Source organism: Kazachstania africana, chromosome 8 (genome assembly GCF_000304475.1).
Source record: "Kazachstania africana CBS 2517 chromosome 8, complete genome".
Lineage (NCBI taxonomy): Eukaryota > Fungi > Ascomycota > Saccharomycetes > Saccharomycetales > Saccharomycetaceae > Kazachstania > Kazachstania africana.
In genome coordinates this window covers 635,804-661,213 of record NC_018947.1, presented here as the reverse complement: position 1 = coordinate 661,213, position 25,410 = coordinate 635,804, and the positions used below count along the sequence as shown (strand labels likewise).

Here is a 25,410-nt window from a genome sequence, read left to right as displayed (position 1 = left end):
ACTTGAAAATTTTTGATACAAGAACACTTCACGTGTCAAACGTATGAGTAACGCACAAGATCATGAATATCTTACCGATTCTATGGATTCAGGTCAGTATCACGTTTGTCCTAGTGTTCCTGAGAACACACTCTGTGAATAGGACGTTGATGAAGCCACCAAAGGATTACAAGGCCAAGTTGTTGTCAGTACTATCGCAGCCAGGAAACTCAATCGTGAAACATCTATGGAAACTAGGCGCTATCAGACGCCAATTGATATTACTGTCGTCAGTTCCCAGGTTGTATACCAACGAGGATGACTATAGTAGCATAACAGTGAGTGATTCTGCTGAAAAACAGTTACTCATCGAAAAATTGAACGCTAATGAACAGCCTACTAAGAAAATTTATGGATTTTTCCATCCTTACTGTAATGCAGGTGGTGGTGGTGAAAAAGTGCTCTGGAAAGCTGTTGAAACCACTTTGCAAGATGCTTCTGACAATGTGGTAATCATATATACAGGCGACTCAGATGTCAATGGCTCTACAATTTTACAAAATGTTATCGACAAATTTGATTATAATCTGGACAAAGATAGAATTGTTTTTATCTTCCTCAAATATAGATATCTTGTCGACAGCAATACATGGTCGCATTTCACTCTGCTAGGGCAGGCACTAGGTTCTATCATTTTGTCCATCGAGGCTCTTTTAAGATGCCCCCCAGATGTTTGGTGTGATACTATGGGATATTCGTTTGGTTACCCTTGGGTCTATCACCTGCTTAGAATCCCCATCGTGGCGTACACTCATTATCCTGTCATCTCTACAGATATGCTAAACAAACTCTTGAATCAAAAGCAAACCTTAAAGGTAAAACTGAAATATTGCTATTGGAAGTTATTTATGTTATATTATCAGCACATGGGTACTTTCGTATCAATTTCGATTACAAATTCTACGTGGACAAACAATCATATTAAGCAAATTTGGTCCAAAGCTGATCAAAAGATAATATATCCACCATGTTCGACTGAAAAGTTAGTAAGGACTGATAATTCCACTGGAAGAACTAATCAAGCCATCATCTTAGCACAATTCCGTCCAGAGAAAAGACATAAATTAATTATTTCATCTTATGGAAAATTCATCGAGAAAAACCCAACTCTAGTAGACAAATTGCCCAATTTATTATTTATTGGTTCGACAAGATCAAAATCTGATGAAGATTACGTTAAAGAATTACGAGAATATGGTCAAGAATTGAATATTCCAGATAAAAAATGTAAGTTCATGCTTAATGTGTCATATGACGAAATCAAAGATATTTTAAACGCCTCCAAATTCGGTATTAATGCAATGTGGAATGAACATTTTGGTATTGCCGTCGTTGAATACTTGGCAGCGGGACTCATCCCAATTGTTCATGCATCAGCAGGACCATTGTTGGATATAGTAATTGATGATAGTGTAGGTTTCTTCTTCAAAGATGAAACAGACCCTGATTTTACTAATTACGAAACATACAAATCTTTGGATGTAGTGCTTCAAGATGCCATTAATTTAGATGAACCGAAAAGAATTGAAATGTCTGAAACAGGCCAAAAGATTGCTGTTGAAAAATTCTCTGATATGAAATTCAATGATAATTGGCAAGAGTTAGTCCTGAATAAATTAAATAAGAAGGATAAATAGGAAAAGGAATTATTAAAAAATTTGTCCTATATAAGAAAATTAGTATATAGTAAGAAAACAATTATGAAATAATAATAAAATCAATTAGTAGAAAATCAATGCAAAGGTGTTTGTTAATCCTTATAATCTGGATTTATTGTTTCGATATAAAAATTAGGAATAGTATCTTGAATTTTGGAGTTATTAGTGTCGGGAAGAGATGATGTTGTGTTTGTATTTGTGATGGTGTCTAACTTTGGTGTCGAGAGTGTAACAGTGGGGTCCTCTTCATTTTGGTGCAAGTCTTGTTTCGGCGTACCTGGAAATTTCTCCTCATTATCTTGCTCGTCAATGTCTCTATCGTTGTTATTTAAATCAAAATGTTCTTTGATATACTTGGATTTTTCTTGTAAATCTGAAAAGTTTGTGAATCTTTTCAAATAATTATACCATGATATCATCGAATCGTATGAGTCAGCCTTAAAGACCCAATTATGACCTCTATGTATTATACCATTTTGCTTTGCATGTAAAATGAATTTATGGTCACTACTACCTTTCTTTGAATGTTCAGCAACGGAACATTCACTCAAAGACAGGGACATTACAGGGATTAAATCTTTTTTCCTGTCAGCGGATTTGAATTCATGTAAGAAATTTGGTGAAAGCACATAAAACCCCTTTGAGTAAGATTTTAAGAATTTTGATCTTCTTTCCAGAAATCCAGATTTAATTTCGTAGGTTAGTGGATCATATTGGTATTTATAAACGATTTCTTTCATTTTCCTCATTGGTAAATTTGGAGAAATAAAATTTGAATCTCTTGCAATGAAATTATCCCATTCAAAATTTGGTTCTTTATTGAAAAAACCTAAGTCTAGTTTTGAAATAAGGATATCGAAAACCAGTTGTGATTCCTGACCTAATAATCTTGCATAAATGGTTAAAGCGTTTTGAATTTCCATGACGACGACTTTTTCCAATTCAGCACCAGAAGTTTGTAGATTATCGAACGCTTCATGCAAGAAATTTTCTTCTATAAGTTGTTTCTTGATTTGTTTGTCCAGCACTATCTTTAACAGGTAAGGATCGTGTTTTGGCGGATTATTATATTTGATATCTTTCAAAGATTCAATGAAATGTTTCATATCATTTTTAGTCTGTTGTAATTCTTTAGCACATGAATTTTTGAAATCAGATTGTAAAGATTTAATTTCTTTGATTTTAACGAGAAGGTCTCTTCTCAAATCTTCTAACCTTGGTATTACTTCGTTAGTTAACTCCTTAGAAGCCTTGGAGGCCATGGAAGCCAAAGTTCCATGGTACTGGCTCAAGACAGTTGGAAGATCCTGAACTGATCCGTTCCCCAAAGGTAAGAAGAACTTCTGAATCATCTTGTCTTCACTAGAAGAAGGTTGAGGTTGATTTTCCACCGAGAAGAATGGGAATTGTATGGAATGAGACAATCTGAGCTGTTGTCTTACGATTTCGTCCTGTATTGACGCAGTTTCCGTCAAATAGGTGAGGATAGATCTGATAACGCTTCTCCAGGCGGCAAATCTCTGTGCTAGCACATCGGTAGGTTGTGCTGAAGTGGGTATTAAGATTAAAAGAGGCGACCTTGGGTCTTGCTGATGTTGGAACGAGGTTCTTGGCAAATTTTTAGACTTCAAAGAAGCACTAGTCAGTGAGTTTTTCTGTTGATTTGACACATTATTGCTGCGATTGATGGGAGGATTGTTGTTGTTTTGAATGGTGGTTATACTATTAGACTGGACATTTTGACCCGAGGCAGTGTTGTTCTGAGAGAGAAACGTGTTATTATCTGATGACTGAGGGTATGGATTCGACTGCGGTAGTGAGAAACCAGCCTGTTGTTGGTTGGCATAATCTACGGAAGTAAGACTCCTTGTATGTTGTTGAAGACTATGCAGCTGTTGCAGATTAGCAAGTTGTTGCGATCTCATATTCGAGACGTTCGAACTCATGGTATTATGCTTCGACATGGGATCTGGGATTCCTAGTGGCAAATGAGGACCTCTACTCTCATCAGTAAAAGTCATCCTTGCTGGTCGACCTTGAAGCTTTTTTCTGCTGAATGCGATTGCCAGACGGTCCCTGTATACGGAATGTCACGTGATATATAAATAAACAACAAATAAATGAATAAATGCAAGTTTTATACCCACTCGGCACTATAGGCCCATCAGCACTGATCACTTTGAGGGCCAGACGGGTGAGTCCAGAATTTGTGCTGGCTACTGCTTGTTCAATGCTGCTGGTAGCGTCGAGCCAGAACAATCCGATGACACTTCCCGGTGAAGAATATCAACAACAAGAACAACAAGAACGCAGCAGATGCAGAGGCTCCAATTGGAAGGAGACCAGGAGCAGTACGGTTATGAGATTGATAGAGCTGTTTCAAGTCTCGAGCGATGCGTCTAAAGAGCTCACGTTGAGCAAGAGATTTCGTGTGAAACGAATGGTGTTTACGAGACGATGGTTCAAGAAGAAACATGATAAACGCACGCTTCCTGCAATGACAATGGCTATAAAGTGGCAGGATTTCGCCATGTGTTGCACCCTATTGGTATTGCTGTGCTACCTGCTGCACAAGGCCACGTTTCTGGTCGTGGAAGTACGCTCGCTAGTCGCTACTGTGTTCAGATGGACGCTTGTCTCGAAGATCTTTCTCCCGTCCTCCATCGTCTCATCAATAACAAGCTTCTTCTAAGTGACCATGGCTACTAGCAAGCACTGAGAATGGGGAGACCATCACGTGGGAGGGCCCAATGTTACTGCTGCATCCTTCAATAGAGTAGAAAATTTTTCACGTGCCAAAGAAAAAGTTTTCGATGAAGAGTTGAAGTATGGTTGTTATGCACAGTTTGGTTGTTATCATTGCTGGTTTTATGCTTTGGAAGTTTATCAAAGAGATTACAAAGCCAAGAAAGATGTTGACGCCATTCTTGGAATCAAAGAGACCACAGCAGAGTCCCGAATTCGATTATTCGACTTTATCAAATTACAGAGCTTTTAAAGTCAACCATACAGCTTTAAATTTGTCTATATCTTTCGATAGACAGACTATTTCAGGTGACGTTCTATATGATTTGACCAAGATTGCTCAGGATACCAAGGAGATTCATTTGGATACTTCATTTTTAAAGGTTTCTAAAGTGGAAATCGACAACGTCTCCACAGAGAATTACCAAATTCATGAAAGAAAGGAACCTCTCGGTTCTCAATTGACCATCAAGCAAGAGAAATTGAACAATGCTTTCAAATTAAGATTATGTTTCGAAACTACCGACAAATGTACCGCTTTACAATGGTTGAATGCAAAACAAACTTCAGGTAAACCATACGTTTTCTCGCAATTAGAAGCTATTCACGCAAGGTCTCTGTTCCCATGTTTTGATACACCATCAGTGAAGTCTACTTTCACCGCTAGTATCCAATCGCCTCTTCCAGTTGTCTTTTCAGGTATTTCCACCGAAACCACAGAGGAAAACACTTACGTCTTTGAACAAAAAGTTCCAATTCCAGCCTATTTGATCGGTATTGCCTCTGGTGACTTAGCAAGTGCCCCAATTGGGCCTCGTTCTACAGTTTACACTGAACCATTCCGTTTGGACGATTGTCAATGGGAATTTTCTGGGGACGTTGAAAAATTCATCACTGCTGCTGAAAAGATCATCTTCCCCTATGAATGGGGCACTTACGATATCCTCGTCAATGTCAATTCATACCCTTACGGTGGTATGGAGTCTCCAAACATGACTTTTGCCACGCCAACTTTGATCGCATACGATAAATCAAATATTGACGTTATCGCTCATGAATTGGCACATTCATGGTCCGGTAATTTGGTCACCAATTGTTCTTGGAATCATTTCTGGTTAAATGAAGGTTGGACCGTGTACCTTGAAAGAAGAATCACAGGTGCCATCCATGGTGAAGCCACCAGACATTTCAGTGCTCTTATTGGTTTAAATGATTTGAAAAATTCTATTGACTCAATGAAAAATCCACAGAGATTCTCTACTTTGGTACAAAAATTGAATGATGGCACAGATCCAGATGAAGCATTTTCTTCGGTTCCTTATGAGAAAGGTTTCAACTTGTTATTCTATCTAGAAAATTTGCTCGGTGGTACCGAAGAATTCGATCCATTCATCAAACATTATTTCTCCAAATTTTCTAAGAAGTCCTTGGATACTTTCCAATTCCTAGACACTTTATTCGAATTCTACCCAAGCAAAAGACAGTTGTTAGAAAGCGTTGATTGGGAAACCTGGCTCTTCACTCCTGGTATGCCACCAAAGAACGAATTTATGACCACTTTAGCCGATGATGTCTTTGAATTAGCCAACAAATGGATTTCTCACGCTGGCAAGATCAACGATGCAGAAGAATTCGCCAGAATTTTCAGTGTCCAAGATGTATCCAACTTCAACTCGAACCAAATCGTCCTATTCTTAGAGACGTTGACCCAAGGTGGCTCCGTGGCCGATTCTAGTTTCGACTGGAGCGAACATCAAGTCGCTGCGAAGAGTCTACTATCCATCTACAACGACAACATCGTACAATCCAAGAACGCCGAAGTCGTCTTCAAGGTGTTCAAGTTCAAGATCTCCGCCCACTTGTCGGAATACTATCAAGACCTTGCAGACTGGTTAGCCACTGTCGGCAGAATGAAGTTCGTTCGTCCAGGTTACAGACTCTTGAACTCTGTCGACCGCGACCTGGCCCTGGCCACCTTCGACAAGCTCAAGGATACGTACCACCCAATCTGCAAGGCCCTCGTCAAGCAAGACCTCGACCTTTAAATAATAGCCAACCATATACTATGCAGCGTATATATGTAATAACACGTATCTAGTTAATGAGATGCTTCCAAGCCATTTTTCACAAAAATTTTCAGGCGCAGAAAAAAACAGGAAAACACCACGTATATAGTCTATATATAGAAGAGCAAGTGATTGTATATAACTCACGGAAATCACTCACTAGAAGGCCAATAAACAGTGTATCATGAACAATTTGGGTACTTTAGCAGTATGTTCTCTTTTTCCCTGTTCATTTCTAGCTTGTCCTTTGCAAGATACTAACATTTGAACAACCGTATAGCAACTTTCTCATTTCGCGTCTAATTTGACTGTTGACAATATCAAAGCTCAAGCTCAGTCTTTACAGAGCAGATTGTCTTCCTTGCGTCCTCCTCAGGAGTTCTTCAACGTCAAAAACATCTCGAAACCTCCAAATTTCAGTGAATTACAAGCAAGGGTTTCCTACAACTTAAGATACTACTCTTCCAACTATGGTCTCATCATTGGTTGTCTCAGTATCTACACATTACTAACGAATCTGCTACTCTTATTCGTTATGATCTTCGTATCTTTGGGTTACATTGGGATCTCCAAGCTACAAGGTCAAGACCTCACTACTCCATTTGGTGTCTTCAAGACTTCACAACTATACACTGCTTTACTATGTATCGCAGTCCCATTAGGCTTCTTAGCCTCGCCCATCTCCACCCTCTTATGGCTCATTGGGGCCTCTGTGATCACAGTCTTCTCCCATGCCTCTTTCATGGAGAAACCCATCGAAACTGTATTCGAAGAAGAAACCGTATAAGGCCCACGTGTGCTCTGGACTGACTCTTTTCCTAATACACTTCGAGACTTCTATAATTAAATATAAAATAATATACAACTTAGAAACGTTCTAATAAAATCATTGTGTAAGTAGCAGACCTCCCCGTATTGGCATTCTATCCATTTTGGGCATTAAAGTTGCTAAGGACAGCTGCACCAATTTTTTAGAGTTTCTGCCCCTTGTAAGAAGCATCTGGCTGACCCACCAGCATGGAATTTATTGGGAACGATTACTCCTCGAGGAAATGGCATCATTCAAGCATCCAGAACCATATTTTCGACTGAACCCTCGAGATTGTCCTCTGTTTTCGCTTGCTGATCCTGCTGCATTTAGTCACATTCTTACTTATCGGGACATCTCTCGAGGGAAAAGGCTTTCTTCGATTCCCTAAATCGTCATGAAGACCTTTCCCTGGGTAACTGCTCGATCTTCAATCGACGTGGGCTTATATATACAACTGACTACTTCTTCTCAGCCTTTGTTATCTTGTCGAACATTGTATATACTTCCAGGATACAATTCGACCAGATGAACACGTCGAATACTGGTGAAACACACGATTTTGGCCCATTATTAGAAGTCATACTGGGAGCCAAGATCGATGGCAATCATGGTAGGATACCGCAAGCAACTATATTGAGGGTCATCGAGCTGAAGATTGAACAGGAGAGGACAAAACAACAGTACTATAAACTCGAAGACACTAAGAAATCCATCGAATTGTTGACGTTGGCTAAGGGTAGTGGTGTGCCCACTACACATATTTCTGGTCTTTTTCCACATAGTCTGAGAAGATCAAGCCATATCGCTGATAGAACCGTAGTGGAACAAACTAAAAATGACACAGTGGAAGGATCTCCTTCACCATTCAAATTTCCACCAGTTATTCATAGTACAGCTAAGCCAAATTCTCCTAATCATGTACCACCGAAACTTACAGTGAATACGAGAAGGCTCAACTCTCCAGCAAAAATTGGGGCTTCTACAGTAGCTACACTTTCACATCAGACTTACATTAAAGAGGAAAAACTATCACCTATGAATTATAGACCAGTCTCGAAACAGCATTCACGGAATTACTCTTTACCTATTGTGAGTAAAGCGAGTTATAATACCAATGTAAGTCCCACCACTACGATTCCGAGTGAACCCAATGTTCACATTCCAACTGGGATGACATCGATCTTAAGTTTCAATAGTCCAAATAAGGATAATCTAATTAAAAAACCAGTAAAGAGGCACAGAAGGGCCAAATCTATATCAGGATTTGGTGTAATCGATTTAAATAATATTCAAGAACAAGATGATAATAATGACGAAGATTCTGTGGGATCTAGCAAAAATACAAGAAATGATGATGATGACGAAAATACGTGTAGTGAGCATAGTACACCGACGAAGCCAAATAGTGTTCATACCAATTCGGTAGAAAGGTTATTGAATACATAGAATGAATAAATAATTGGAAACTTCAAGATTAATACCCTCATCGTATATACAAAGATTTACAAGGTTGAAAAAGATACTGTTCATTTCGACTTCCATGCCTTTAATTTTTTATTCCATGCATATTTGATTGATTTTGTTGTACCAGCGGTAAAAACTCCTTTAATTGTTTGTAAAACACTTGACCTTCTGATCCTGCTAGTCAAAAGACTAGTGGCGTTCTCTAAATCAAACCCATCCGGTAGATAGTTGTTGTTATGCATAATAACATCCTTAATAATTGGTTCATAGTATATATTGAAAAAATCATAATTTTTCGATACAATGTTGTTTATCTTGTTGGGGTTTTCTCCTCCCAGTGCATACCTCACATCACCAAGGTAACTTAATCTTGTGATTTCCTCAAAAAATTTGAAACGATCAAAGTCATTGTATTTCTTAAATGTCAGTTGTTTTGCTAGGGTAGCAGCATATTTCAAATTCAATTGATTGTAATTAATGATCCTGTTGTCATTACATTTCAAAATCTTTACCGGCTTCTGTAACCTACCGGCTAAATAGAACCAACGCCAATCTTTAAGATCATTTATCAGATTTTGCACTGAAACTATCCCATACTTCACGTCACGGCCGTTTATTTCACTGTACGGATTAAAATAGATACCAGGACCCATATTTTGCAGCTTTTCCATCATTGATGCACTACAATACTTCAATGATGAGTAGTGATTGGGATTTTCTCTCATGTTAACGGCGTGAAACTTCATTGGATCCGTCACTGCCAATATCAGATCGATTTGAGGTTTTGTATCAATGCCATATCCAGCCTGCTGGAAGACACCGGATCCATACCCAAAGGCAAACGCTATGGGTTGTTTAAAATGATTCACAATCGAATTTATCTCGTCTTCTAACTCTTTATCGATCCTTAACAGCTGATTTGAACCGAAATTGGGCGACATATTCAGCGTATTCGTCCTCCGAATACTCTTTTCCAGCAGGTTCAATCCACCAGTAGCTTCACATAGGCGGTCCTGACCGCCATTTGAGTGTGGAATTGATGTAAAATATGGTGTCGGTGATGTAAACTTGTTTTCCAAATGACTGCTCGTGCTCTGTCGTCTCGCAACCAAAAGAGAACGCACTTTCAGCCACCTCACTAGACTCTCACTGTTTCTCCCCAGCATTCGCACATACGTCTCTAACCCACGCTAACTAACAAATAGTTAACCAACAAACTTATTAAACATAAAGACTCTCATGCTGTTTACTGCTTTCCCTCTCTAAGTCTTCCGAGTAATATCAAAAATCAATTTGCGATGAGCTGAAAAAAAATTATAAAATTTTCTGTGATGAATTTTGCAATTAATAAGCTTTAAAATAGCCATATATAGAGGGCTAGTGCTGCATTTGTGCAGTGATATTGAGTACATCTGAGGATTCACAGTGAGAAAATGTCTGAAGTTCAGCGTAAAGTTCCAAGAAGAAGGTTTGTTGGGTCCAAGTCAGCGACTGGTGACAAAATCAAGACTGTGGCGAGCAACGGTGGTGAGATGGTCGCTAAGGGCTCTGCTAATCCAACTAGATCTATCACACGTATTCCAGATGATATCTTGAATGACGAGAACTTGAATAATGTCGTGGAGGCTCTACTGCCTTCGAACTATAATTTTGAAATTCACAAGACTATTTGGAATATAAGGAAGCATAATGCCACAAGAGTGGCACTGCAGATGCCTGAAGGTTTGTTGATTTATTCTTTGATTATTTCCGATATTTTAGAGCAATTTTGTGGGGTCGAGACTGTTGTTATGGGGGATGTCTCGTATGGGGCCTGTTGTATCGATGACTACACTGCAAGATCTTTGGATTGTGACTTCATCATACATTATGCGCATTCGTGTCTTGTTCCTATTGATATTACCACCATCAGAGTGCTGTACGTGTTCGTCACTATTACTATAAACGAGGATCACATTATTAAGACGCTGAGAAAGAATTTCGACAGAGGTCAAAGAATTGCTCTGTTCGGTACCATCCAATTTAATCCTGCTATACACAGTATCAAAGAGAGATTATTAACCACTGAGGATGATGAGCATGTGCTGTATGCTATCCCACCTCAAATTAAACCACTATCCAGAGGTGAAGTTCTAGGTTGTACTTCGGAGTTACTTGATCCAAACCAATTCGATGCAATGGTCTTTATCGGTGATGGTAGATTTCATTTAGAATCAGCCATGATCCATAACTCTAAGATTCCTGCCTATAGATACGATCCTTACAATAGAAAGTTCACAAGGGAGGGTTACGATCAAGCCCAATTGGTTCGTGTCAGATCGGATGCTATTGAAACTTCCAGAAAGGCTAATGTATTTGGGATTATTCTTGGTGGATTAGGCAGACAAGGTAACGTCCAAACTGCAAAGAGAATGGAAGAAGGTTTGAAGAAGATGGGTAAAACAGTTGTCAAAATTATTTTAAGTGAAATCTTCCCACAAAAGCTAGCAATGTTTGATCAAATTGACGCATTCGTGCAGGTCGCATGTCCAAGACTTTCCATCGATTGGGGGTACGCTTTTAATAAACCCCTCTTAACTCCATACGAAGCAAGTGTATTAATGGGGAAAGATATTATGTTTACTGAGGACTATTACCCAATGGACTATTATGAGGCTAATGGGTATGGTCGTGGTAACGTTCCGGCTCATTCGTCATTTTAAATGTTTTTTTTCCTGTCTATATTTATATATATATATAATTATTTATTAGTTTATCTATTCTATACCAATTAATGTATCAAATTCTTCTTCTGAGAAATTTAATATGTTTGAATTGATTTCATCAACGTTATCGGGATTTAAATGAGCTAAAACTTTTCTAAATATCCGATAAAATATAGATAACTCGTTGAAACTGCTACTACAAATTTGATCTGCTATACTTGGGGAGGTTAACTTGAACAACAAATTTTCTTGGACATCCGTAAGTGCAATGGGGACATATTCATTCAATTTCTCTGTGATATTTTTAGTTATATTTTCTAGGGCCATTAGTTGATTCTCATTCAATGAAAAATACATATCGTAATCTAATTCGTCCTGCACAGACTTAATTGGAAAAATCATATTCAACAGATTGTTATACATGTCTAGCCCAGTCTTCTCAAATAAAATTTTCGTTTGTAAATTAGTCATATCATTAATAAAAGTGTTCAATTTATCATCCATGGCCTTGTAGATTTGATATTTAGAATGTGTTTCATCTTCCTCATTCTTGGTAAAAATTGCACTAACAAATGGTTTGAGTCTAGATTTAATTAAATCGAAACAATTGATTTCTATAGTTAATAAGGATAGTCTTGCGCTCTCATTTTTCTTTGCCAAGGGGAAGACTTTTTGTAATTGTTCTAATAAAATCTTATTGCATGGTTCAGTGATAATTTTATTCAAAACGTCTAGAGAGATAGAATCCTCTTCCTTAGTGTTTCTTTCGTACAATTCAAACAGTTCTACTACATAATTCAAATATTCGTTTAGCCAGTCTGGCGGTAGTAAATCATCGTTACCAGATTCTTGATAATTCACAGTTTTAATCTTCTGTTCAATATATTTGGTGAAGAAATCTAACAATTTATCATTTGAAATATTTTGTAAATTTTTTAGATTTGTAATTAAAGCAGAATCATCTTTAATATTTTTCCTAATGAACATTAATTGATATAGTTTCAAAAGTTGAGCAACTTCAAAATTGATCTTGAAATTTTCTTCAAATCTAACGATTTGTTCAATTCTAATACGTGCTGAGTTCGCTAGTGATGAAACAACCATATTTAGCACTTTAATGTCAAGACCTTCGAGAAAGAATTCATTTTCATTTTGCGTTAATATTGATTTTGGTGTATTATCAAATTCTTGGTATTGAAATTTGAATAATGACTTGATAAAATCAGCCTCATTAGCAATTAAAGAATGTATGGTGGCTAAGACATCACCAATGTAACGAATTGGGTCATGTGCAGATAAAATAATTGGTTTTGATCCATTTGAAACTGAAAGTTTATTTAAATCAAACTGTGACAAAAATTCATCTAATATTAATTTTGACCTCATTGCAGTTGTCTTTTTAATAAATTCGTTAAAATACTCGAGGTCATTGGAAAGATAAAGTAACGATTTTTGGAAAAGAATCAAATCTTCGTCTTTGTTTTCATTGCTCGATAATACAGAATTGGATTCGAAACTGTAAAGGAAATCCGTTAAAAAATTAAAGAATTTTCTATTGATTATGGTTAATAATTCGTTTACTTTTGATATTAAAGCTTGTCCAGCATTTGAATTTGGCAAAGCGAGTAGGTAAGTTGCATTTTCTCTAATGTTCAATACCTTATTAGCCACAATGAAAAACTCATTATTTATTGAACCATTAGTTATTATATCGTCCTCCACTTGAGTTAAGGTGAATTTTTCTTTTACAGAGGTTAAAAGTTGTTTTTTTAGACCCAACGATTTCATTTGTGATTGTAAGTCACTCACGTCTTGTAATATTGCCCTGTTGACCGCTTTACCTTCTATTTTATCTTGGTCTTTTATAATATATGATGTTTCCTCTTTAATCTTTTCAATGGACGTAGCCAATCTTTTGATTCTTCTAATAATGGGCCTAAACTCTTCTAGAGTAGTAATATGTTCTTTCAATAGCTCATTTTCCAGGTCACTTCTCAAGATTTTTCTGGCCAAACTACCAATATATTCGGAAGTAACAAGTGCCTCACTGTTAAACGAAGAATTTTTCTTATTCTTTTCTAATAAATCCAAAGCCTTTCTTAACTTCAGAGTCGATTGATAGTTATTCAAATTGTAGTCATTGAGAACCTTAGACAGCTTTTTTGACAAAACTGCAGTTGTCGCATCTAAATTTGATGCTGGAATCTGGAGCTCATTGGCGTTATTGTCAAATGATTCCCTTCCCAGATCCACAACACCATTATTCATTCGTTCAATCGAAAGGTTTGCATATTGTGCCATTTTATCATACAGTGTAGCATTTACATTTGTCTCATCACTATCCTTAGTGGAACTTAGATTTGGTAACTTGAATTCACTCTTAGAGAATTTCACTGTATCATTGCCATCGATTGAGGAGAGATTCAATCGTTTGACAGGAGTTGGGAGAGAATCACTTGTGGTACTTGAGGTTGCATCTACCGTTGCAAAGTCCTGGTATTCAATGAAATCCATTGAGGTATAATTGTTTACTAATTTGGTTCAAAATTTAACAACGTTTCCTAATCATCAAGTTGTTTTTTTCTTCAATTTATATCTGAAAAATGGCACCGATATCGAGTGCGGACATAAACTGCAATTTAGAGCTATCTTAGAACGACTTAAAGTGGTATTAATAAGTACTCAATCTATGAGTATATCTAGCTCTGTTAGGCTGTTTTGCAATGCATAGGTTTGTTCATGCCCTATCAATAATCTTGTTTAATTTTTAAAAGACAAGAAAATAAGCTTCTATGGCCAAGTTGGTAAGGCGCCACACTAGTAATGTGGAGATCATCAGTTCGACTCTGGTTGGAAGCAATTTTTTAACTTTTACCATATAAAGTCGACATCTTCCAAAGGTGAGAGAGGCTTGTAGAATCTCATTGAACTACTTTATGATATGTACCTCTCTAAATGTTCTATTAGAACTTACATTGAAGGAATATATTATAAACGGAACACATATAGTACTATCTAAAAAGAAACATAGAATATTTAGAATAATGCAAATAGAAAAAAAGGAAAAGAAAGCTAGAGTGCAGTATGAAGAGTAAATCATCTACCTGATGGTGCATTTTGCGTTGTCCTTTCAAATATGAATTTTTTGTTCCCTCTAGCTTGTGGTGGAATGCTTTGAGGTGAATTAGTATTCGCTTGATACATGACTCTTGGGGTATTCATGTAATTTTGGTTGACTTGAGGAACGTACAAATTGTGTGGATATGAGTATCTATGGCCATGTGTATTATAAAAAGATGCTAAATGTGATAACGTGTCAACAGTAGGATGATTGTTGGTTGCAATCATTTGTGGCATATGAGTTTGAGCTGGTCCGGTGGCAGCGTCAAACGACATTCTATCTGGATTTGCATAGTAATAAGAGTTGTGAGGAACATAGTAAGAGAAAGCTTGCTGTTGTGGTGCACTAAAATGACGAGGTTGTGTCGTGTTATCAAGGTTCTGAACCAATAATTGCTGTGGTTGCTGTGATTGTTGTTGTTGTTGTTGATTAACGTTAATAAATGGGATATTTTGAACTAATGTATCAAAAGATGGTAAGCTTATGCTAGCTCTTGTTCTTGGTTGTGCGATTGTAGAAAAAGATGAAGAATGTAAATATGAAGGTCTCGAATTCGGTGGTTTTGGAGGTACATTGAGTTGAAACTGAGGGTTCTGACCAAATGGAAGTTTCAAATCTATTATCTTTGTAGATGTAGATTGTTGCCGTGGTCTATTCATTGATTGTTTCAGTTTTTTCTTTGAACCTTTAGGTTCTGTAGTTTCAACAGATCGTGGAGATAAAGAAGCATTAATTCTCCTTCTCTTTGGGCTGGTTATACCTTGGGTTTTGATAGCAGCGTCATGTTTCCTCGCATGTGATTTTGATTCTGCCCTGCCCTTTTTGGGCATTGACATCAAAATTTTGATATTATTCTGAATAAGTAAATGACACTCTTCACATTGTTTAGGAAAATCATTACCAAACAATGGAACAAGAAAATATCTTATAGGAAAACAAAACCTACTACAAATTAATTTAGCAATTTCCATAGGTAGCCATGTACCTTGAATCTTGATATACCCACCTCTGATTCTTTGAATTAAATTGTTTAAATTATAGTTCAAAAGATTTTCTTCAGTTAAGTGTTTTTCATTGATAAGGAAGTCTTTAAAATTTTTCAATATTAAGTTTTTCAATTCTTTCGATAGATTATTCCAGTGTAAGTCTGTGTAAGTGACATTATTACTTTGCGTTTCATTAATAAATTGTTGAATAGATCCTTCACCAATGGAACCTGAGCTGCTTCGTCTTCTTGTAGTTTGAAATTCGTGATCTTGCAGAGAATCGTAGAATGCATGGGTCAAGATGTACTCATAATCAGTTTTACATATATTTTGCAAAGATTTCGAATCTTCCATTTGTCTATTGGACATAATCAAACCTCTCATTACATCCTGATATAATCTCCAAATACCAGTTAAAAAGACAGAACCGGTTTCATACCCCCATAGTATGCAATTATTTGGATTGATGATTTTATCGGCTGCCTGTAAATTGTGATCAATTTTCTTCAATTTGAATTGTTGATTTTTAGTTAGTGAAGAATCGTAATTTGAATGATTTGAAGAATCTTGAATAATTGCATTTAAGAGTTGGTTCGAACATTTATCGAGACAAAGTTGTTGTTTCACATCTTCATCGAGTGAGAATGATTTGGCGCCAACATTTTCACCTGCCGTTAAAGCCAGTTTAAAATCAGGTAATTGAAACTCGAAACATTGTAACAGATTATCTTTCGTATCATTAATTGGTACGTTATTCAAATATGGAGGATTCTTGAAAACTTGCGCCATACCGGATTTATAAGTTGATTTTCTGATAGAAAGATCCTTTGCAAACGTTTTGATCGAAGCTTCCTTACCATTATTAGCAAACAAAGTGGCAAAATATAGTCTTTGATAGTCATCTAGTGGGCTATCGGTCAACTTCACATCAGAAGGATTCAAAGTGTAAACCGCATATTCTGTAGAAGTTTTATCCTGAGACATGGTTGTTCGTATTTCTTAATAATTTATCTGTATATTTTCGTTCGACAAAGAATTCAAAATAACGAAATTCACTAAGACTAAATTTGATCCACTGTTCCTTAAATATAACCTATTTTTTTTGCTCGAATGTCTCCAAAGTAGTCTTCTAAGAAAATTATTTTAGTAAAAATTCGAGAAACTCGTCGAGAAATTATATCCCCGAAACCCACATAAGCTTTTTAAAGGAACTGAAGTTTAAAACCAATTGAGATAATTAAATTTTGTTGCCTGCAAAGTGTAATCAGCATGTCACCAATGTGAAAGACAATACATCAAACCCAGGCACAACTGCAGTGGCGTCACCGTTACCAACGCAGAAAACGACCCTTTATTTCTTTGCTTTTCTGTCTTTGTGCAGTTTATTCCGTGCACAAACAATGGAAAAACCTTAACTCCCTCACCCCTACTGACAATGATCCGAAGTGGGGTGCTGGGGAGGCAATGAAGCTTAAAAGAAAGAAAGAAAAAAGGGAAGACGATAATACAATAGGGAAAGAAGAGAAGACCGTAGGGACGATGATTGATCAGAGAATATAATCTGCATTTACAAGAAATGCATGGGAAATCTCCCGGAAAAATATTACAACTCCGAAACAGTTAGAAACTGGAGAAAAAAAAAAGATTAGATAGAGAGATGGAGAAAAGAAGGGCCCTGTCCCTTTCGTGGCCCTTCAGTTGTCTATTTTTCATTTCGTCTGACCCTCGATGCCCGATAATAACGCCTTCGGCTCTTTCCTCTTCGAGTCATTGCGTCAGGGTATTCAAGTACATGAATTTCCACGTGATCTCTTCACAAATTCTCGGGCTGTAAAGATTTATATTACTGGGAGGTGCAACTTAAGCAAATTTAATGTCAACAATCCATATGAGTTTGTTGAACGGAAAAAGAGACAAAGACTAATTTTGTGTCTGTTTGTAAGTAGTGGTCGAGGAATCCTCAAGGTAATTGTCTGGTTATTGTAAACTGCGGGAATAGCCTCATTGAAATTTATACATATATATATATATATATATAAGTTGTTGTATATAGATTAGTTAAGGAGAGGAAGAAGCATAGTATAAAATGATAACAAACTTACGCTGCAAGGATAACAGAAAAGATGATAGTATTTCAATTAGTCCGAGATCTCATTTATTAAAATTGAGATACTATCTATCGCTATCGATAACATGTATACTTTTGGTTTCGTTAATCTGGGAACAAGTTCACTCCACTGACACCTTTAAGAGTTATTCACATCAAAAGTTCATAATTGATAACTTTCGACTGGATAGTCCCATACAATTGAAACCAATTTCTTCAAAGAGTATTACACAAACAGAATTTGAAAATTGGTTGGATTTACAATTTGGAATCTCTAAGGAAAGATTACTTCATAATATATTCAGTGATAATGGTACCATGGTGGCAGGTACATCGAATGAACATCCGAATTATTATTTCCAATGGACTAGAGATTCAGCAATTACAATGAATACCGTAGTTAATGAATTTCGAGACGACAAAACCCTGTTGGGAATTATTCTTAACTATATTAGTAATGCTTACAACTTACAAAGATTAGACAATCTCTCAGGTAAATTTACACTCGAGGATAAATTCAAGAATTTAGGTGAGCCAAAATATAATATCGATAATAGTCCATATGATGCTAATTGGGGGAGGCCCCAAAATGATGGGCCTGCATTAAGAATAATTACAATTGTAAATTTTCTCAATACAATTGATAATTCAGTCGAGTTGAATTTAGCTGAATTGATCAAAACTTCAAAACTCACTAACTTACACTTTAATGACGAATTCGATTTAATAAATAGGATCCTATATTACGATTTGAAATTTTTAATATTAAATTTCAATCAACCATGTTTTGACCTTTGGGAAGAAATCTATGATGTCCATTTTTTCACGGTAATTACTCAATTATATGCTATTAAATTGAGTATCAATTTATTAGAGCACTACCAGACTACATTCAAGTTTATCGCCAACAATGATGAAGGATTACTTAATGAATTGAAATCTACTTATGATAATATTTTTAAATTGTTGTTTACTAAGGACAAATACATTAACTCTTCGAAGAGTTTCATTGTAGAATCACCAAATCATTTGGATGAGAGATCAGGTTTAGATATTGCTGTAATATTGGGTTCCTTAATTACACATCCAATTGTAAATAATGTAAAGGACATTTTGCCATTTTTCACACCTTTAGATTCTGGAATATTGAACACTCTACATGGGCTAGTAAAGACAATGACAATTATGTATCCAATTAATCATAGTAAGATTAATTTGAATGCTGGCGTAGCATTAGGAAGATACCCAGAAGATATATACGATGGAATTGGCACTTCGGAGGCAAATCCATGGTTTCTAGCCACATTAACGGCTTCACAGTTGATATTGACCTTTATAAATGGTGTTAAGAACAGTGAGAAAGATATTGTTATTAATTATGATAATTATAAATTTTGGTCATTAATCTTCGAACAAGACGTCGAAAAGAAATCTTTTGAATTTAGAATACCATACAATTCTCAAGCATTCAACCAAACAATGACACATTTGTTCCAATTTAGTGATTCATTTATTGAAGTAGCAAGAGAACATATTGATTCAAGGAATGGTGAAATGAGTGAACAGTTTAACAAATTCACTGGATTCTTGACGGGTGCTCAAAATTTGACCTGGTCATACTCTTCGTTCATGGATACTTACAAACTCAGATCAATTATAGCTGAATTGGTTTAAATAAATAAAAACATTTTATATACGTATATATTTATAACAAAGAACAGAAGTGACTGACACTTTACAGACAGGTTATGAAATATTAGCAAAGGAGCCTTGCTAAAGAATCTCATTCCGAACCATTTCCCTCTTCACATAGATAATTTCTTGACATTTGGTAAATTAGTCTCTGATCATCTAATTTTATAGGATTTGACATGAATAAAAGCTTCAATTCGTTGATATCCCTGATAATAACTGCAAGATAGAATACCACTTGGAAACCTTTGAAAAATCCCTCATTGATAACCAGATCAACAACAGTATACCTTGGTATGAACTCGTGTTGTGTGAAAAGAGCCTTATTCACACCGTAAGGCAATATTGAAAGTCCACCGATTTTAGTAGTTTGTATACCGTAATTTTTAATAATTGACAACGAGTCTACCGTTTTATCTTTGAAAACAAGACAGCAAAGAACCATCGATATCACTTGAAAATGTGTATGGTATTCCTGTGGTAGCCTCAGAAGGTGCGATATCCTATTCATGTTTCTATGCAATAAAGAGCAGAGTAATATAAGCATCGCAACGTTTATATATTTACGCACAGTAAACGACCTCGACTGTACTTCAAACTTGATATAATTACCATCGGCATCCTCATTAACTATCAGCACATATCCTCTTCTCACAATTACACGGTCATCTTTCATTTACACGGACTTTGATGATTATATAAGCCTCTTTTGACAGCTATTTCAATTTACTGTATATTTTTTTAAGCTTGAAACTTGATGCCGAAAAATAGTAAGAATAGTTAAATTATGATAGTTATATATACATATCTATATATGACTGAATCGTCCGATATGTCATGATGGGCCGAACTACTCAGCAGCAGTAGAAACGTCACCATCATTTTCGTCATCTTCTTCTTTCTTGGCAGTTTCTTCACGTTGTCTTTTGATATCGTCGATCGTACCAAGAACCACTTCAGATTTTCTATAGTTCTTTAGATCGTTACTCATGAGACCACCAGCAGATTTCTTGTTGATTGGGCTATTTTCGAGTTCGTTCTGAGTCTTTATATCTTCCAATTTAGCATTTTCTTTAGCTCTTTCCAATTCCTTCAAATTGTTTTCATGATTAATCTGTAATTCTTCAATTTTTTTGTTGAAGTCATCAACAGTACCAATTTCTTTCTTAATATCAGTACAATATTGTACAAAATCAGGCGGTAGTTTCGATCTCAATGCTAACTCGACCATTACAGGGTGCTTTTTCTCTTCACTAATAAATTTCGATTTAATTTGTCTTCTTGTCCTGTAAGGAAACAATTGAGAAATCACATTGAAGTCTGTACCCCACATGGAAAGAGCTTTATAAAACTTGATTAGTTCTTCTGTCTTCCATGGATCTGTGTATGAACCCTTACCGTAAGTCCCATAGTTATATAGATTTTCAAAGGGATTCTCATCAACTTTTTCCTTATGTGCATTTTCTAATGAAGCATTTTTATGTCTATCCACAACAGTGGATTCTTCATCGACGTTAATTTGACCGTCAGGGTTCAATTTCAATTTGATACCTTGTGTGGGAGTCTCTTGATATTCTGGAACATCTCTATTTAAAAACTTTTCTGCAGCTTCCTTACGTTCTTGTTTCAATCTCTCATCCTCTTCTTTATTAAGAGCTTGTAATGATTTAAAGTCTTCACGTGCTTTTTGTCTCAACTCTCTTCTCTTTTTACGTTTTTCTAATTTGCTTCTTGTTGCCTGATTGGCTCTCTCAAAATTATCTGAAATTTCACCAATGGGTAAAGTTGGTTTACAAAGATCCGCCATAGTAAAAATTGATTCGTCAATAGTATAACGTGAGGAATCTTTTTCTTCTATTTTTTTTGGAAGATCTTTGATACTTCTAATCTTGAATGGATCATGTACGTTACCATTTCTGTCGTATATTCCATCAGTATCAAGCGCTGGATCACGTTTAATCTTTGAAACAACACTCAATCTATGTGTTGAAGTTGATTTTCTGCGTGAAGCAGACGATTTTCTACGTTTCTTTATCGATCTCAAAGTATCATCATTTGGACTAGCATTATCTAGAAGACTATTGATTCTAATTCTTCTTGGTAAGGTGTTCGGATTACGATTACCGTTTGATATGGTGGAGAGTCTTCTCGTTGGCGGGACAGTCATTTCATTGTAGGACGGTTTGAATACGGGTTTAGCGTCGATTGTACCTAGGAGATGGTGTGTCAACGAGTTTAATCTACTAGAACGTGCTTGTACGACATGAGGTTTTGATCGTTGAGTACTAGTATCCAAAAATGTGAAAAGCTCATCTCTTGATAGCGTCGACGGTTTCTCCACGGGACTCACGTCCATACTAATAGACACTTTTGCGTCTTCTTCATTACCCCTAACAAGCGCTCTATCCTCTCTATCATGCATGTCATCTTCTCTATCACTATTTGATTTTTCAACATCACTAGGTTTATCTTCAATGACATTCGTCTTAGCGGGCAATCGTTGCGTCAACAACGGCACAGGACTAGCCGTAGCGGTCCTACGTTGTCTGACCTTAGGAGCAAATCTGGTACCACTTTTATTAACAACACTACTCATCTCTGACAGTGCTCTATATCGATGTTTACCGTATTGATTCAATACACTTTCCGGTTTGTTGACGAGTTTTTTTTCTTCTCTTATAGCTTTCCCGTCTCTGATATATACGCCATATAGCAAGAATATCGCCCATGCACCGCATGCATTAGAGTAGAATTATGGTATATATGAATGTATATGGTCTGTATAAGGCTATTTTCATGCTTTTCAGTATGGTTTATAACGTATAGCATGTTTCTTCTTCTTTGAATGCTTCTTTTTTGGTGCCGGTGATTGCGATTGTTCGAACACGTTGAATCTTTGAGAGTAATCCCAGAACTCCTCCAAGGCAGTCGATTGTGAGTGGGGGGATTTCCATGACTTGACTGTTCCGTCTTCTCCGCAGGAGTAGAGGACGTTGTGGTGATTTCTTGGGATGAAGACGTCTCTGATGACCTCATCGCTGTGTGCCCTGTCTATGGTGATGGCTTTTGAAGATTCGACAGTTTCACCGTCCATGGGAATGATTTGCAAATTACCGTTCCCTTCTTGGGATCTACCTGTAGCAATGTAACCTGGGTAGATGTCGATAACGTAGTCACAATTCCATTGATCTCTAATGTCACCGAAGTCAAGTGGTTGTGGTTCTCTCAACTCGTCAGTTCTGTCATTCAGTTCACTGATTGAAAAAGTTTCCATGTGTGATAGTGTGTAGATTCTTCTTGGTGATAACCAACCACATGAATGAATCGATGCATAATTGATCACTTGGTACAACGCATCGTCCTCTTCCTGCTGTGTGAGATCGTAAACGTTCGTATATCCGTCGGTAGACCCACTCAGTAGGAAGTTGCTATCAGATGGATGGAATTTAATGTCTGTGATGTCATCGTGGTGTGAATCAACAAAGGATTTCACTGGGGATGACCAATTTCTCACATCGTAAATGTATAGCTCCGCATCAACACCTTGCAACTCGGTACCGCATGCTAGCATGTCATGTCGAGAGTCCAGCGACAAGAAGGGGGATTTTTTGTCGTTTGTGATTGTCGCTATGCAATCGTTAGATTTAATGTCATAAATTTTCACAGAATTTAAAGTTGCTGTGGCAAATAACGATGCATTATTGTAATCATTATTGATTAATTTCATGGAATTAATGGAGACTTGATCAATTTTGAAATTTCGTACCGGATTCAAAGTCTCCCAGTCTAACAGTTTAACTTCGCCATTACTTAAACTTGTTAAAAGACCGTGATTGTACAACGGTTGGAATTTAAGGCACCAATTATCGGATCCAAAAGATTGTTCTTGCACCAGTGAGTAAGACATAATGGAGTAATAAGTGTCAACGTTGATCTCATATGATGTATTTGAATGTCAAGATTGAAAAATTTCTCGATGGCTTGAAATTTTGTTAGCGTGAAAAGCCCTAATTTACGTTTTGTAAGCGATGGCGAGTGTGGCATTAATGCCACAGGGGATGCCACAGTGGCACATCGAAACAAGATAAGACTTGCTTAATTGCGGGGGAGAGTCTGAAATTACAGTGTCGCTCAGCTATTGGCAGTGTAGTTATTACCAAGCAATAGCACCCTATAGCTCTCACTTTTCGATGAATATAATCTCGTGGAGACAGATTGAGAAACCAAAGTGCGGAGGTTCAATGTAGTCCCATCGGTATCACTTTTCGTCTGTTCCAGAGCATGGACAATGCAAACTGTAGCATGCTGATCACTGGCTTGCCAAATAGAGGTCAAAATTTGCAAGTGGATGTTAAAAAAAATTAAATATGGTCTCTAGCGGGATCGAACCGCTGATCCCCGCGTTATTAGCACGGTGCCTTAACCAACTGGGCCAAGAGACCTCAAATTTGATGTTTTTCAAAAAAACAATTTTTTTTGTTCAGCCGGCCAGCTCTCCAAAAAACTCCACGTGACATGTTCCTATTTAGGTAATTTACACCCTAAATAGGAAAATGTACCTCACCAGATACGAACAGTTTCCTTTTTTGGGTAATTCTTTCTTTTTCCAACCTTTTTTAGTAGCCTCGAAATTCTGTTTAACGAAATGTGCAATCCTTAGTTGAAGGAACTAACAAGCCAAAAGGATTGTATATTAAGGATTTTATCCATTAGTTTTTATTCAAACTGATAGTAAGAGGAGAGTGTTGGTCTGATCAGGATTGTCCTTTTGTTTTAGTGCCTTTTTTCCTTTAATTTATCATGAATCAACCAAAAATTGATACGTATCATCCCGGTACAATCCTACCAGTAGGTTCCCATCAAGTTAGAATCATTAAATATATAACAAGCGGAGGCTTTGCACAGATTTATACAGTGGAAATATCGCCTCCAGATTCCTTTTGTGATTCAAATATTGCATGTTTAAAGAGAGTAATCGTGCCGGATAAACCAAGTCTTAATACATTAAGGGCAGAAGTTGATGCCATGAAATTATTAAGAAATAATAAGCATGTCGTATCTTATATCGATTCTCATGCATCCAAATCAAATTTCAATAATGGTTCCTATGAAGTCTTCCTATTAATGGAATATTGTGAAAGAGGTGGTCTTATCGATTTCATGAACACAAGACTACAAAATAGATTGACTGAATCTGAGGTCTTAAGCATTACTAGCCAAGTTGCTCAGGGTATAGCAGCAATGCATGCATTACAGCCCCCTCTTTTGCATCGTGATATCAAAATTGAGAACGTATTAATCTCAAAATCGAATCAATATAAGATTTGTGATTTCGGGTCTGTATCAGGAATAATTAGACCCCCTCATAATCCACAGGAGTTGCAATACGTTCAGCACGATGTCTTGAAGAATACCACGGCTCAATACAGGTCTCCAGAGATGATTGATTTTTATCGTGGTTTACCCATTGATGAAAAATCAGATATTTGGGCCATTGGTGTCTTCTTGTACAAATTATGTTACTATACGACTCCATTTGAGAAAAATGGCGGTGAAGCTGCAATCTTAAGTGCAAGATATGAATATCCAAACTTCCCTATCTATTCAGAACGTTTAAAACATTTGATTCATGCGATGCTTATGGAAAATCCTCATCAAAGACCAAATATTTATCAAGTCATTGAAGAAATTTCAAAGATGCAAAACGTCCCCTGTCCAATAGTCAATTTCTATCTCGTTACGCAACAACAGAAACATAAAATGGTCCAACTACAACCAATTCCTGTAAATACCTTAAATGTGAGCCAGACTCATCCAATATTACAAGATGGTAAGCAAAGAATTCTAGAACAACATAGTTCCTCTCCAATGATAGATCATCAACTTAAAAAAATCAAACGTTTCCATTAACCAATCAGCAAAGACCAACTGTACATAGTGCAAACGTTACAGGTAGCGAAAAATTTCATGAATATGTGGAAGAACAAACTCAAACGCAGGATGAATTGTTTTCAAA

General features: G+C 36.6%; 15 protein-coding genes and 2 non-coding genes across 17 annotated transcripts; 9 read left to right on the top strand and 8 right to left on the bottom strand.

Moving 5' to 3' along the window:
• Window positions 1-62: 62 nt before the first annotated feature.
• ALG11 (alpha-1,2-mannosyltransferase ALG11) lies at window positions 63-1,676 on the top strand (the record flags this gene model as incomplete). The annotated part of the gene is made up of 1 exon (XM_003958843.1): window positions 63-1,676. The coding sequence occupies one exon, from the start codon at window positions 63-65 to the stop codon at window positions 1,674-1,676; it is 1,614 nt and encodes a 537-aa protein (XP_003958892.1).
• A 113-nt stretch (window positions 1,677-1,789) lies between these two features.
• On the bottom strand, window positions 1,790-3,718 carry SLM2 (phosphatidylinositol 4,5-bisphosphate-binding protein; the record flags this gene model as incomplete). Its single annotated transcript, XM_003958842.1, has 1 exon — window positions 1,790-3,718. One exon carries the CDS (start codon window positions 3,716-3,718, stop codon window positions 1,790-1,792), a length of 1,929 nt encoding a protein of 642 aa, XP_003958891.1.
• Window positions 3,719-3,927: 209 nt separating this feature from the next.
• KAFR0H03450 (uncharacterized protein) lies at window positions 3,928-4,389 on the top strand (the record flags this gene model as incomplete). The annotated part of the gene is made up of 1 exon (XM_003958841.1): window positions 3,928-4,389. One exon carries the CDS (start codon window positions 3,928-3,930, stop codon window positions 4,387-4,389), a length of 462 nt encoding a protein of 153 aa, XP_003958890.1.
• Window positions 4,390-4,525: 136 nt separating this feature from the next.
• Window positions 4,526-6,487, top strand: LAP2 (bifunctional aminopeptidase/epoxide hydrolase; the record flags this gene model as incomplete). Its single annotated transcript, XM_003958840.1, has 1 exon — window positions 4,526-6,487. The coding sequence occupies one exon, from the start codon at window positions 4,526-4,528 to the stop codon at window positions 6,485-6,487; it is 1,962 nt and encodes a 653-aa protein (XP_003958889.1).
• A 205-nt stretch (window positions 6,488-6,692) lies between these two features.
• YIP3 (Yip3p) lies at window positions 6,693-7,295 on the top strand (the record flags this gene model as incomplete). Its single annotated transcript, XM_003958839.1, has 2 exons — window positions 6,693-6,716; window positions 6,789-7,295. 2 exons carry the CDS (start codon window positions 6,693-6,695, stop codon window positions 7,293-7,295), a joined length of 531 nt encoding a protein of 176 aa, XP_003958888.1.
• A 549-nt stretch (window positions 7,296-7,844) lies between these two features.
• Window positions 7,845-8,765, top strand: BOP3 (Bop3p; the record flags this gene model as incomplete). The annotated part of the gene is made up of 1 exon (XM_003958838.1): window positions 7,845-8,765. One exon carries the CDS (start codon window positions 7,845-7,847, stop codon window positions 8,763-8,765), a length of 921 nt encoding a protein of 306 aa, XP_003958887.1.
• Window positions 8,766-8,845: 80 nt separating this feature from the next.
• On the bottom strand, window positions 8,846-9,949 carry TAM41 (putative phosphatidate cytidylyltransferase; the record flags this gene model as incomplete). Its single annotated transcript, XM_003958837.1, has 1 exon — window positions 8,846-9,949. One exon carries the CDS (start codon window positions 9,947-9,949, stop codon window positions 8,846-8,848), a length of 1,104 nt encoding a protein of 367 aa, XP_003958886.1.
• A 267-nt stretch (window positions 9,950-10,216) lies between these two features.
• On the top strand, window positions 10,217-11,485 carry DPH1 (2-(3-amino-3-carboxypropyl)histidine synthase; the record flags this gene model as incomplete). Its single annotated transcript, XM_003958836.1, has 1 exon — window positions 10,217-11,485. One exon carries the CDS (start codon window positions 10,217-10,219, stop codon window positions 11,483-11,485), a length of 1,269 nt encoding a protein of 422 aa, XP_003958885.1.
• A 54-nt stretch (window positions 11,486-11,539) lies between these two features.
• On the bottom strand, window positions 11,540-14,002 carry COG6 (Golgi transport complex subunit COG6; the record flags this gene model as incomplete). Its single annotated transcript, XM_003958835.1, has 1 exon — window positions 11,540-14,002. One exon carries the CDS (start codon window positions 14,000-14,002, stop codon window positions 11,540-11,542), a length of 2,463 nt encoding a protein of 820 aa, XP_003958884.1.
• Window positions 14,003-14,274: 272 nt separating this feature from the next.
• Window positions 14,275-14,347, top strand: KAFR0Htrna8T. Its single transcript has one exon. It is a non-coding gene; the product is annotated as a tRNA-Thr (tRNA).
• A 237-nt stretch (window positions 14,348-14,584) lies between these two features.
• Window positions 14,585-16,579, bottom strand: KAFR0H03380 (uncharacterized protein; the record flags this gene model as incomplete). The annotated part of the gene is made up of 1 exon (XM_003958834.1): window positions 14,585-16,579. The coding sequence occupies one exon, from the start codon at window positions 16,577-16,579 to the stop codon at window positions 14,585-14,587; it is 1,995 nt and encodes a 664-aa protein (XP_003958883.1).
• A 1,102-nt stretch (window positions 16,580-17,681) lies between these two features.
• On the top strand, window positions 17,682-19,376 carry SGA1 (glucan 1,4-alpha-glucosidase; the record flags this gene model as incomplete). Its single annotated transcript, XM_003958833.1, has 1 exon — window positions 17,682-19,376. The coding sequence occupies one exon, from the start codon at window positions 17,682-17,684 to the stop codon at window positions 19,374-19,376; it is 1,695 nt and encodes a 564-aa protein (XP_003958882.1).
• Window positions 19,377-19,485: 109 nt separating this feature from the next.
• GPI15 (phosphatidylinositol N-acetylglucosaminyltransferase GPI15) lies at window positions 19,486-20,070 on the bottom strand (the record flags this gene model as incomplete). Its single annotated transcript, XM_003958832.1, has 1 exon — window positions 19,486-20,070. One exon carries the CDS (start codon window positions 20,068-20,070, stop codon window positions 19,486-19,488), a length of 585 nt encoding a protein of 194 aa, XP_003958881.1.
• A 174-nt stretch (window positions 20,071-20,244) lies between these two features.
• On the bottom strand, window positions 20,245-21,990 carry BDP1 (transcription factor TFIIIB subunit BDP1; the record flags this gene model as incomplete). The annotated part of the gene is made up of 1 exon (XM_003958831.1): window positions 20,245-21,990. The coding sequence occupies one exon, from the start codon at window positions 21,988-21,990 to the stop codon at window positions 20,245-20,247; it is 1,746 nt and encodes a 581-aa protein (XP_003958880.1).
• A 207-nt stretch (window positions 21,991-22,197) lies between these two features.
• Window positions 22,198-23,301, bottom strand: KAFR0H03340 (uncharacterized protein; the record flags this gene model as incomplete). Its single annotated transcript, XM_003958830.1, has 1 exon — window positions 22,198-23,301. The coding sequence occupies one exon, from the start codon at window positions 23,299-23,301 to the stop codon at window positions 22,198-22,200; it is 1,104 nt and encodes a 367-aa protein (XP_003958879.1).
• A 461-nt stretch (window positions 23,302-23,762) lies between these two features.
• On the bottom strand, window positions 23,763-23,836 carry KAFR0Htrna12I. Its single transcript has one exon. It is a non-coding gene; the product is annotated as a tRNA-Ile (tRNA).
• A 358-nt stretch (window positions 23,837-24,194) lies between these two features.
• On the top strand, window positions 24,195-25,304 carry ARK1 (serine/threonine protein kinase ARK1; the record flags this gene model as incomplete). The annotated part of the gene is made up of 1 exon (XM_003958829.1): window positions 24,195-25,304. The coding sequence occupies one exon, from the start codon at window positions 24,195-24,197 to the stop codon at window positions 25,302-25,304; it is 1,110 nt and encodes a 369-aa protein (XP_003958878.1).
• Window positions 25,305-25,410: the final 106 nt, after the last annotated feature.